The sequence below is a fragment of the Neofelis nebulosa genome, chromosome 4 (genome assembly GCF_028018385.1).
Source record: "Neofelis nebulosa isolate mNeoNeb1 chromosome 4, mNeoNeb1.pri, whole genome shotgun sequence".
NCBI lineage: Eukaryota > Metazoa > Chordata > Mammalia > Carnivora > Felidae > Neofelis > Neofelis nebulosa.
This window is the reverse complement of record NC_080785.1, coordinates 30,092,788-30,105,387: the sequence shown is the minus strand read 5'-3', so window position 1 is coordinate 30,105,387 and position 12,600 is coordinate 30,092,788. Positions and strand designations below refer to the sequence as shown.

Sequence of the window (12,600 nt, the reverse complement as noted above, 5' to 3'; positions counted from 1 at the left end):
TCTCATCAGTAGTAGCCAGATGGTAGCAACAAAGAAAAGAAATCTTGCTCTGTGTGTCTCTCCTCAATCCACAGATCATTTCTCTGCTTTTCATTGAGGTCAGTCAGTTAACAACAAATGCTACAGACAAGTCCTGCAATTAATCAGCCTGCATTGCCTTCTGTTTCAATCTTGAATATTAAACAGTGGACTCATTTGGAGAGAATCAGGCAAATATAAAGGTCATAACATTAATCACTGAGTTACCTAAACCCTGAGCCTTTTCTTCCTTTCAGAAGTGGTGGCTTGTCAGGAGAGAAAACAGTAACAAGAACTCTCCATGGTTGCTGGTGATTGTTAAATTCCAACGAGGATTTTTCCACTTTTGATTAGTTAAATATTTGATACTAGTCTATGGCAGTAGAAACACTGCAATATTGGGCTTTGTCACCATCTCTCTTATTTTCTAGCTTAAAGATGACGGAGGATGCTGTGGTAACTGTTTAATAGCTTTTTTAAAAAACTACCTTTATCTCCCCATACCAGATCTGAGATTGGCGGGGTGCAGGGGGGCGGAGCTTCAGCGCTTTCTTGCTGAACTTCTGGTTCCCCAACCTTTTAGAATTCCAACCCACTCATGGTCCTGTCAGCCGCTGTAGGACCGCAGCCCCCTACCCTCTGTGCTTGTCCCATCAGGACCACAGAACTTGCAAAAACAAAAACACACAGAGACACTCTTCTGAGAGGTGCCTCTGCAGACTCATGGCTCCCACATCAGCAGAGCTCTGGGTGCCTTCTGTCAGTCTTTCCTGTCCGCTATTGCAGTCAATTTTCCTATTTCATACAATTTTCCTCAAGCTCAGTTCCCTCCCTGCCTCACCCCACAGGTGATTGTCCTGTCTCCCTCCAGTTTTCCTAAGAAAACAGGGGTAGGGGATAAGAAGATTCACATATCTGCCCGTGTATGTGTTTTCGCTCCTTGACTTTGCACAGTCTGAGAGTGAGAGATTATTATTCCTATTACAGATAAAGTGGCAGGTGTGGGGTGCCTCTGAATGGTGTGCTCAACTCCCAAATCTCTTTTCCTTCCACGTTATGTGATCTTGCTTTACAGCTGAGGCTCTGTGGTATGAACCATCAAACTTCTCATTTTCCCATTTCTAAACACTTAAATACAAATCCACATTTCTTCGATGTTTTTATGTTTTGTTTTGTTTTTTCCTCTCATGAGCTAATAATCCTCCATCCGTGGCCTATATCTTCCTCCCTTGGGTGGACCTTGTTCATGAACCTCGCTTAACTTCAAACTCCTTCTTGTAATAATTTTCTCTGCATGCATAAATCTCTTTCTGTGTCAAAATCCATTTCTCATCCTTGCATCTGCCTCTGGATGCTACCCTATTGCTGTTCTTTCTTTCACAGCAAGTTTTTAAAAAGCATTTTGTTAACTCTCCTTTGTCACCTCTAGTTCACTCTTGTGCCTGCTGTAGTCTGAATTCCAGGGCTGTCATTTCACTGAAGTTGTTTTGTTCTAGGAAGGTGAGATTTGCTGTTAAGAAATAACCAAATCAAGTGGGTACTCTTCAGTCGTGACCTTTGGGCTCTGCTGTGCATGCTTCCTACTTTGGAATAATCTCTCATTGAGAGATTTATAACTTTCATGATGCCATTTTCTCCTAAATTTGTAATTCAGCCGTTCTTAATTTCCTTTGGCGCTTTCCTCTTCCCTCATGCTCCTTATGTTAGTGCTTTCCAGTGTCTTGTCATTGACCCTCTTCTTCTCTATCAAGTTTAATTGAAATATATCCACATCTATTAAATTACACTTCTTTGATGACGTCCTCTAATCTCTCTCCAGTCCAGACATCTTAATGGCCTGTATTTTTATTGTCTAATGAACTTCCATGGGCATCTCAAAGTCTGTAGGTTCAAAATCAGATGCAAAGTCTTTCTTTCCATCCATTCCCACAACCAGTATGACTGGTACCATTATCCACCCAGGCAGGCTCTAGTCAGGATCTTGGAAGTCATCCTTTGCCCTTCTCTTTTGATCACTTCCAGATAAGAATCCTTTAAAACATTCCTAAAGTCTCGGAACAACATGCTTCTTTTAGTAGTTTATTGCATCAGTTTGTACCCCTGTAATTTCTTGCCTTAAACAAAATTCTTCTTTACTTCTTTATAGGATTTATTTCATTTTCTGATTAAAGCAGTGGTTAATTGTAGCCTATTAACCTATTATGTATGTAGTCTATTATGTAGAATGAGCATCATTCTCTTGTTTCACTTGATGACTTCATTTATACCCACTACAGATGATCAGGTTTTGATTACTTACATTAAGACCAGTAGTATTTTACTATGTCAGTGTCCTTAGACCTTTTCGTTTAATGTTTTTATTTTTTTTCCTGTGGTCTACAAAAACCTAAGTTTATTTTTTGCTGCATTATAGAGCAGTAGTTCTTACTGTTGTTGTTTTCTGGGGGTTTTTGTTTGTGTACTTTGGATTTTTCTAACTTGAAAAGGTCCTAAAATTTTAAATAGGAACTTTGAAGTAAGTTTCTGATCTCTTTCTCTATTTGTGTTGAACTTCGGTTAATTTTTTTCCAACTATATATGTTACACTATGCTCACACAAGCTACCATCTGTCACCATACAACACTATTATAATACCATTGACTATTCCCCATGCCTTTCATCCCTGTGACTTATTCGTCCATAACTGGAAGCCTGCTTTTCCACTCCCTTTAACTCCTTTGTGTCCATCCACCCCCCCTCCCTTCTAGCAACTACTAGTTTCTTCTCTATATTTATGGGACTTTTTCTTTCTTTCTTTTTTTTTTTTTTCTTTTTGAAAGAGAGAGCAAGGGGCGGGGGGAGGGAGAAAATCTTAAGCAGGCTCTGCACTGTCAGCTTAACCAACTGAGCCAGCCAGGTGCCCCTGGGTCTCTTTTCTTAAATATCATAATGCTTACGGAACATATGTGCTAGCATTTTTCTACATAAATTGGTAACTGCCTTCCCTTGACATGTCTTAATGGGATATATCGGCCAGGCTTGTCAAGATTTTCTGCTGTCCTGATGTGAGGGTCCCATTAGAACAGATGATAAAGGAAAATGTGATCTTGACTAAACAGCTTCTCATTCTGGAACTGCCTGCATTTGATCGGCTTTCAGTCCAGTTATAATAGTACCCATTATCTATATTCGACAACTGCTTTGCTCCTACTAGCTCCAAAAAACCTGTTTGGCCAGAAACAGAAACAGGCATGCTGATTTGTGCATGTAAATTCATCCTCATTCTTGTTTCTTCCATTGGAAGTTAGTCAGACATCCTTCTTCCTTTGCTTTCAGTCAGTTTACGTGATGACTTTTACTGATGTGACATAAAATCACTTAATGATTGTTATTCAGCACTTTTAGGTTTTAGTTTCTTGTCTTTGAGAAAGCCCCCTTTCTCAAGCAGATGACTTGAGCATCTGAAAAGTGTCTACTTAAACATACCATCTTTCCATTTTGCTGGAGTTCTAAACTCTGATGCTAAATTTTCATTGAAAATAACACTGAATGGGGCGCCTGGGTGGCTCAGTCGGTTAAGCGTCTGACTTCAGCTCAGGTCAGAATCTCGCAGTTCGTGGGTTAGAGCCCTGAGTTGGGCTCTGCGCTGACAGCTCAGAGCCTGGAGCCTGCTTCAGATTCTGTGTCTTCCTCTCTCTCTGCCCCTCCCCTGCCTGCACTCTCCATCTGTCTCTTGGTCTCTCTCTCTCTCTCTCTCTCAAAAATCATCTTAAAATTAAAAATTAAAAAAAAAATAAAGCTCTGACTTACAGTGTGTAGAATTTTGAATGAAGTTAATTCAAGTCAATTAGTAATAGACACTACAATCATCACTGCAGTCCACACTTCAATATTACCTTTATATTTGCTCTTATTAATGTTTTTTTAGTTTACTTACTTTGAAAGAGACAGAGAGCAGAGGAGGGGCAGAGAGAGAGAGAGAGAGAGAGAATCCTAAGTTAGATACTGGTGAAATATTTCCCTACACAGAATCTATTTAAAAATGTGTTTCTATTTAGAATTCTATTTCTATTGGTCAAGATGTACAGTACAAGGACATTGAAGGGTGAGTAGCTATACATCTTATTGAGGTACCTATTCATTCAGGAAAATTTTATGTAATTCTTAAGTGCCAAGTTTTCAGAAAGATACTGAAATTACAATATGAGTAAGAGGCAGACTTATCATAGTTCAGATAAGTACAAGGTGTTTTAGAGCTCAGGCGGCTATAACAAAATACCCTAGACTGGTAGCTTACAAACAAAGGAAATTTAATTTGCACAATTCTGGAGGCTAGAAGTCCAAGATCAAGGCAATACTGAGGGCTGCTTCCTTAGATCACTATCTTTCTACACTAACCTCACAGGGCAGAAAAGTCGAGAGATCTCTCTGGGATCTCTTTCCTAAAAGCACTAATCCCATTCACAAGGGCTCTGTCTTTATGATCTGATCACCTTCCAAAGACTCCGCCTCTGAATACCATCACACTAGGGATTATAATTTTTAACATGAATTTTGGGGCATTCAGTCTATTGCACAGGGATCCTATAAAAATCAAATGAAGACAAAAAGAAGATGCCTTTGAAACTGCCCCAAATTAAGTAGCCTGTTCCTTCTTATCCTGCATACCTGCCAGTTTAATCTCTCTGATAAGGCAGCTGTGAGTGTCTTACTCTTCCAAAGCCTCCTGCCTCCCATTGGCCTAACCAGCGACATTTGATCGGTCTGTCTTTTCATCTCCTTCTAGAATTGCTTGATATCCACTCTTGCTTATTGGACCAAGCTAGATTGCTCACTTCTCTCTGAGCCCTGCCTAAACTGTTCCGCCACCATGGTTTGCTCTTGGTTCCCTCTGCCTGTCAAGATCCTCCCCTTCCCTCAAGACCTCCATTGTGTGCTTTTGACCTCACATTTATTTCCATCCCATCTACTCCTTTAGACATTTGTCTACTTTGTAGTTAACACACGCCCCAACCTTCTGGAATGCAAGAATAAACAGACAAGCAAACAAACTTGAACTCATGCATATCTCCCACAGAGGCTAGAATTGCTTTTCATTCTGTTTAGAATAGAGAGTGCACAGAATGTAAGTATTGAATACATTTATTTGGTGCACAAAGACTGTATCACAAGCATTTAATTTGTTTCTACTATGTGCCAGACTCAAAGTTTGGCAATAAGATATAGATGAAATAGATAAATTAATGAACAAAATATAGTCTGGTAAGTGCTCCCATAGAGGAAAGCACAGGAAATTTATAGGAATGGTACTAATTCGGATGAATCAATATGTGCATGAAAGAATGGATGACTATGTGAATGAATAATTTATTTTAATTTTCTAAAGTTAACATTTAGTACTCTGCCGTCCTCCTTATGGGTGAATCGCCCTGATAATCTTCTGCTGCAACCACAGTGAGTCCTAATTTCTTCCTTCATGACAGTCTCTAATCACACTCAGGTGGATACAGTATAGTTCTAATGAATTCTGTACACCTGCTTTCTCAGGCACATCATCCTGGCTTTAACCACTGAGGTTTCCAATTGCAACATTAAAAATATTAATTTGGGAATTTAAAAAATAGTAGTTAAGCATAAGATTAATCTAATATTTCATTAGTAAAGACAAGTAAAGTCTATTTAATGCTTCTTGATCTATGTTTCATTCTTGTGCACAATTTCAACACTTCATTAGTTTACTTCCTTTGGCTTTCTACTTATGATGATTTGAAACAACCTTGTTTCCAGAGTCCTTTTCAAGAAGAACCTCAAGTTCTTTTTATGGGCTTTTTTTTTTTTTTGGTCTTTAAAAATATATATTTTTTTTAATGTTTATTTTTTGGAGACAGAGAGACAGAGTGCAAGCAGGGGAGGGGCAGAGGGAGAGGGAGACACAGAATCCGAAGCAGGCTCCAGGTTCTGAGCTGTCAGCACAGAGCCCGACACGGGACTCGAACCCACAAAGTGTGGGATCATGACCTGGGCCGAAGTCAGATGCTTAACCGACAGCCATCCTAGTGCCCTTTTTTGGTCCTTTAATTACAAAAATTCGGGGGGCTTCTTGGACATATGCTCTTCTTGGCACCATGATCTAGTTGGTGTTTTAAACTGGATCCACACTCAGTATAATCATTTGATACACTTCAAACGTAATCCAGTCACTTAGGATCATTGTGCTACAAAGTATCCAAATCTACAAGTTGGACATCAGGCCTTCCTGATATCTGTCAGCAGAAGTTTGGTAGGGACTACTCAACAAAACTGTCATATAACAAACAGTCAAATATGACCTATGGCTCATTTTAGAAATGTTTCCTTTTTTCTATTGCCATTTTATGTTAGATCTCTTTGAGATTTTAAACTCATAAAACAAACCAAAAAACAATCATTTTTTATTTGTCTGATTTAGTCATTAAGCCAGTGTTTATTGAACACATACTATGTGCCAGGTTTTTTTCTAGCTTCTGGGGTGTGGAAACAAATAAATAAACTTAATATCTTAGGAGAACAAAAATGACGTGAGGAGAGGGGATTGAGAATGACCAAGGGAGGGATATGTTTTTCATGCAGGAGGTTCACTGAAAGCCTCTCCAAGGAGATGCATTTGAGCAGAGACCTGATAGAAGCAGGAGAGTGAGAGAGTGAGCCATGCAGACTTCGGGGGCAGAGCAGTCCAGGAAGGGTGGCAGCAAGTGTCAAGCCCTGAGGCTTCCCTCGCTCCAGGGAACCTGTGTGAGTGGAGTGGAGTGATTAATGCGGAGGGGTAGGAAAGGAGATCAGAGAGGATGGGAGTGATGGTATTATATGGGATTTCTACACCATGGTAAAGAGCTTATATTTTCTTTTGAGTGGGGTGAAAAGGGGTTGGGGAGACCCAAATCAGGAAGTGACACACAATTTGATATGTATATGCATATATTTTTTTAATGCTTATTTATTTATTTTTGAGAGAAAAATAGAGAGAGTGAGGGAGGGGCAAAGAGCGAGGAAGAGAAAATCCTAACCAGGCTCTACGCTATCAGCACAGAACCCAAGAAGGACACTAACTCACAAACCGTGAGATCACGACCTGAGCCAAAATCAAGAGTCGGAGACAGTTGACTGTCCCACCCAGGGGCCCCTTGATATATATTTTAAAGGGTTGCTTTAGTTACTGATTGTATTCGTTTTCTTATGCTGTGTAACAAATTACTGCAGATTGAGTGGCCTCTAAACACATATTTGTTATCTCGCAGCTTCCGTGGGTCAGGATCAGAGAGGGACTACTTAACTGGGTTCTCTGCCCAGGGTCTCATAAGTGTAAAACCAAGATGCTGGACTGTGTTCTCACCTGAAGCCGTATGCAGGCTATTGGCAGAATTCACTTCCTTGTTGTGAGATTGAGGTCCAGGTCCCCGTTTTTGTTTGTTTATTTGTTTTTGCCCTCTTAACCACTTTTTCTGCTGTGGTAAAAAAAACCAACCAAACAAACAAACAAAAACAAAACAAAACTCATAACACAAAATTTTCCATCCTAACATTTTTAAGTGTGCAGTTCAGTAGTGTTAAGTATACTCATACTGTTGTAAAATGGCTCCCCAGAACTTTTTCATCTTGCAAATCTGAAATTCTGTACCCAGTAAATAGCTTCCCCTTTCCCCTCTCCCCATCTCCTGGTAACCAGCGTTCTACTTTCTCTCTCCATGAATTTGGTTATTTTAGCTACCTCATGTAAATGGAATCGCACAGTATTTGTCTTTTCGTGACTAGCATATGGTGTCTGTTTTTGCTGGCTGTCAGCCTGGGGGCGCTGTCGGATCCTAGTTATTTGTACCCCTCTTCCAACCTGTGAAGAAGCGTACTTCTTCAAAGCCAGGAGAACCTCTCACGCTCTGAATCTTTCTCTCGGTCTCCAATTTGCTATGACAGGACCTTCTATCACAGCAGGGACTCCCCGTCACCTTCATCATATAATGTAACCTAATCAAGGGAATGACTATTCCATTCTATTCACAGCCTGCCCACCTTTGAGTGGAAGAGATTATGAGGGGCATGTAGAGCAGCGTGTGGGAATCTGGGGGGACATCTCAGAATTCTGCCTACAACGAAAGTGGAGAATGGCATTGTGGATGGGGGGCAAAAGAAGAAGCTGGAGACTGGCGAGAAGGCACTAGAGATATATCTAAGCCATTGCCTCACAAAATTTAATGTGTATATGAATCTCCTGGGGATCCCGTTAAAATTAGACTCTGACTTAGCAACGTTATGGTGGAGGCCTGAGTCTCCCTAACAATCTCCTAGGTGATGGCAATGCTGCTTGTGAAATAGCAAGACACAGACAGGCTCACGGGGACCGTGGCTCAGGCTAGGGTGGTAACAGTGGAGAAGAGCAACCGTCTGATAGAGGATATAATTTGAAGGTCGACCCGAAAGGGCTTGGTGAGGAGGAAACCGAGCCACGAGGACGACTTTTATGTTCAGGGGATGGCAGAGGTCGTAGGAAGAGTTTGTTTCTGGGCAGAAGTCAAGTGTTTAGTGGTGGATATGCCAAATTAGAGTCCACATAGAGATGATCACTATATGATGTGGGAAATAGCAGGTTTATTAATCAAACGCAGTGTTACTAGCCACTTAAAATTTTATGTTTGCTGCACCACAATCATGAGACTCTTCCTGAGGGTGCTTGAAATTTATTGGAGTGCATTAAAAAATTTAAGCAGCACAGAGGGTCTTACTGATTCATGTGGCAGTTTCTCTGCTTCTCTTACAGTGACGTTAGTAAAACAGGCAGTTTCTTTTCCCCATGTCCCTGTTCTTTACAGTGAAATTAACATAGCATTACTCAAATCATTAAAGCTGTTCCTAGAAGCCACAATATGCATCACTGTGCATGTTTAAAGCATATTGTATTCCAGCACTCTCTAGGAATAGAGCTAGATTTTAAAATAAAGTTAAGTTCTCAGCACCTATTGATTTTGGTAGATGCCTCGCTAGGAGATGAATCACCTAATTTTTCCTGGCTATATAGGCCATTGCACGGTACGACTAGTGATTATTTCTTTCTGGGGCTAAATTATGCAAAGTTCATTTTGTCACATTATGAGAGCTTTGCATGGAAGTCAAAATCTTCTCTGATGCCTTTATCAAAAAAACAAGATGGAATAGACGAGGGCATATGGAGGGTATGTTTATGTATAGTTTCCCTAAACATTAACCACGTAAAATCTTGACTTTACCCATACTTAGTTTCTTTTTTCTTTTTTAAAATTTATTTATTTATTTATTTTGAGAGACAGAGAGAGAGTGTGTGAGCAGGGTATGACAGGCAGAGAGAGAGAGAGAGAGAGAGAGAGAGAGAGAGCAAGAGAGCAAGAGTTCCAAGCAGGCTCCGCACTGTCAGCACAGAGCCCAATGTGGGGCTCAATCTCAGGAACCTAGCAGCTAGCTAGATCGTGACCCATGACCAGAGCCAAAATCCAAAGCCGGATGCTCAACCTGCTGAGTCACCCAGGCGCCCCTTCCCCCATACTCGTTTTCTGAAAGTGACGCATTTGAAAGGAGAGAAGCTGAAAATGGTGCTTCCACCCTGCTCTTGGGCTAGCTGCAGAAACGTAGAGAGAAAAGTTGATGATTTTAAAATAAAACATACCTGTTCTTGGTGCTGCTTGGGCTGTAGCAAAGGTAATGTCCAGCAGAATAAGGTTACGAGAGATGGTTCATGGTTTCAGGTAGGGGTGAAATAAAGGCAGCCCAGGGCAGTTTTGCTTTAGAGGACTGTTCACTCTGTGGAACAGCTGGAAATTCACTTCAGTGTAGGCGAAATCTTTATAGAAAGCCTGTTTTCTGTTTCTCGTTGTTAAGCAATAAAACTTACTAAGCTTTATGACCCCCCCAGAAAAGTGACAGAGAGGAGATATTTCAAGGAAAGCATGTGATTATGTTTTTATACATCGGACCTTGAGCAGATGAAAATTAAACGAGATCATTCAGTGGCAGGAGTGACAGACAGTAGGTCTAAAGAGAACTACCCCCATGGAGAGTGCTGAGGAAGTCAAGAATTTAGCACCTGTCATCTGGACACCTTTCAACCTGGAACCTGGGCTCAGACTGACTACCTGACATGGCAGTTAGGCTTTCTGTTGATTTGGACGAGTATGATGGCTAAGCAAAGCCATTGTTGAACACTGAACTTGATGTGGCTATTGTATAGGCCTCTTTTCATAGTGTGCTATAGGAAAGCCCAGAATCCACACCTGGGCATAATTGTTGTATGCAGTGACTCAAAGATATTCCAGTTTTTTCTACTATTGTTTCTATTTTTATGTAATGTATTAATTACTTTATAATATAAAATTTAAATTTTGCATAGTAATTTAAGAAACTAATTTCTTACCCTTTCACTTCCCTAGGAGCCCTGAATCAAAAAAACTGGGGAAAGAAATATCCAACATGTAGTAGCCCCAAACAGTCTCCTATCAATATTGATGAAGATCTTACCCAAGTCAATGTGAATCTTAAAAAACTTAAATTCCAGGGTTGGGATAAAACATCCTTAGAAAACACATTCATTCATAACACTGGGAAAACAGGTAAAATTGTTTGCATTTTGTTTGTGACTTTAATATGTTTATTGGGCTTAGAGTATGTTTATGTCAGTTTCATTTTATTTTCATTTTCATTTTATTTCATTTCATCTTCTTTGTATAAAGTATAATGTACTGTAAATGCACAGAAACTATAGGCAGAAGAAACCAAATAGAACACAGTAAATTGGAAGTTTAGATACCATTTTGAAAATGTGTACAAAAAATAAAATGACCAAAGTCATCACATCATGTTCTCCAATAATAGAAAGAGAATTGATGCCTCCACCAGAAGAAATGATAAAGATAATGCAATATATAACTGATGTAATTTTATAACTCCATTGCTGGTTAATTACTTAGTTAATCAGAATTTCCTTTTCTTGGACACTCTATTTGCTCTTGTCTGCTTAGCTTCATGCTACATTGAATATTGGGATACAAAAAAGCAATCAACTATAATTGAATTTTAAGAAAAGAAATTACTAGTGCTTCTAGATAGAAAGTTTAAAGTTATATACTATCTTTAGGAAGCACTCTCTAAATGCTTTTTTTAAAGACTGTCCTTTTTTCTAAACATGCAAAATATAATACCATGAAAAATTCCAGTAAACAATAGAGAGACAAACTAATAGTTTTCAAAGTAAATAGCCTTCCTTTTCTGATAATTATATTTTAAACAAAATTGTATGTATATCAGAAAATTATATAAAAACAAACATAATCATAAGAAAAAAATATTGTAAATTATAATAGTAGCTATGTTGGGATGGTTTTATCATTAGTGAATTTTTTCTGTATTCTTGATATTTTGGTAATTTGAATGTAGTAATTTAATTTTAAGTCCCATGAGGGTAAGAATTTTACTGTATCAGTTCCTGATATATAATAAGCATTCAGTAGGTATATCTTAATAAGTTTTTAATAAAATTATTATATAAGATATTAATTAAATACACAAAAGCATATTATCCCAAATCTCAACATTTTCATTACTAGGTTTGAAGAATGTTACAAAGAAATAAAGCACGTAGCCTCTGCTTTCTTTCTTTTTTTTAAGACTTTATTTTTAAGTTCTCTCTACACCCCATGTAGGGCTCAAATTCACAACCCTGAAGCCAAGAGTTACAATGTTCTACTGACTGAGCCAGCCAGGCACCCCTGCTTGATTTTTCTTAGTGAAGTGTGGTCAAGCACTTGATCTTTAGAGCCACGCTTTTTAGGTTCACTACTGGCTCTTTAAAGTGGAACCTTTAAGTGTGGAACCTTTAGCAAGTTATTTGAACTGTCTGTGATTCAATTTCCTTATAATGATATTTCCTTCCTTCATTGTGTGAGGTTGTGTAAAAATCAAATGTTTAACACACGTAAAGTACTCAGTGTAATGCATAGCACATTGTAAGTGATACATAAATGTTGAGCATTATTGATACTATTCTTGTTGTTGTTACTATTATTAATGGAAGTTTATATCTCTAGCTCGCTGGCCAAGATGTTGGATTGGGTCCCTAATGCAAACATTGGTTTCTGCCTCATGGAACAAAGACTATTTAAATCTGATTGAGAGACATTAAAATCTTACATAAAGCTCTCAAAAGAATCATTAATCTTCAGACCATTTGTAAAATAGAGTTCCAATAATCTGCTGTGGAACTCAAATAGGAGAGTTTAGGATTCTGAGTTGCTACTCGGGGTTCCAACATCAGATGGCTAAAACCCCTTCAGTGGGAATGGATTTCCCACCTTCCTTGCCACAGTGGAGGACAGGAATTCTGAAGCCTGATGAAACCTGGTATGATGCTTGCTTGCAGGGATAAGGAGATGGGACAAAAACACCTGCCTGATAAGGAGTAGAAAGAGCTAAAAGTGAGAAGGTGGGGGGCACTCCCAAGAGAAGACTTTTCTTCTCCACTCCTCTGTTCCTTCTCCCTTTGCTCTGTCCCCTCACTACCCTAAAATGCCTTAGGAAAGCAGACCCCTGGGGAAATGGCAAGCTCAGGA

General features: G+C 39.3%; 1 protein-coding gene across 4 annotated transcripts in view; it reads left to right on the top strand.

The window, feature by feature from the left end:
• PTPRZ1 (protein tyrosine phosphatase receptor type Z1) overlaps positions 1-12,600 on the top strand; it is a 185,182-nt gene that overhangs the window by 81,100 nt on the left and 91,482 nt on the right. For all 4 annotated transcript variants that reach the window (XM_058724466.1, XM_058724465.1, XM_058724468.1 and 1 more), the window contains exon 3: positions 10,426-10,605. In XM_058724466.1, coding sequence (XP_058580449.1) covers positions 10,426-10,605 — 180 coding nt within the window. The remainder of the gene's footprint in view (positions 1-10,425; positions 10,606-12,600) is intronic.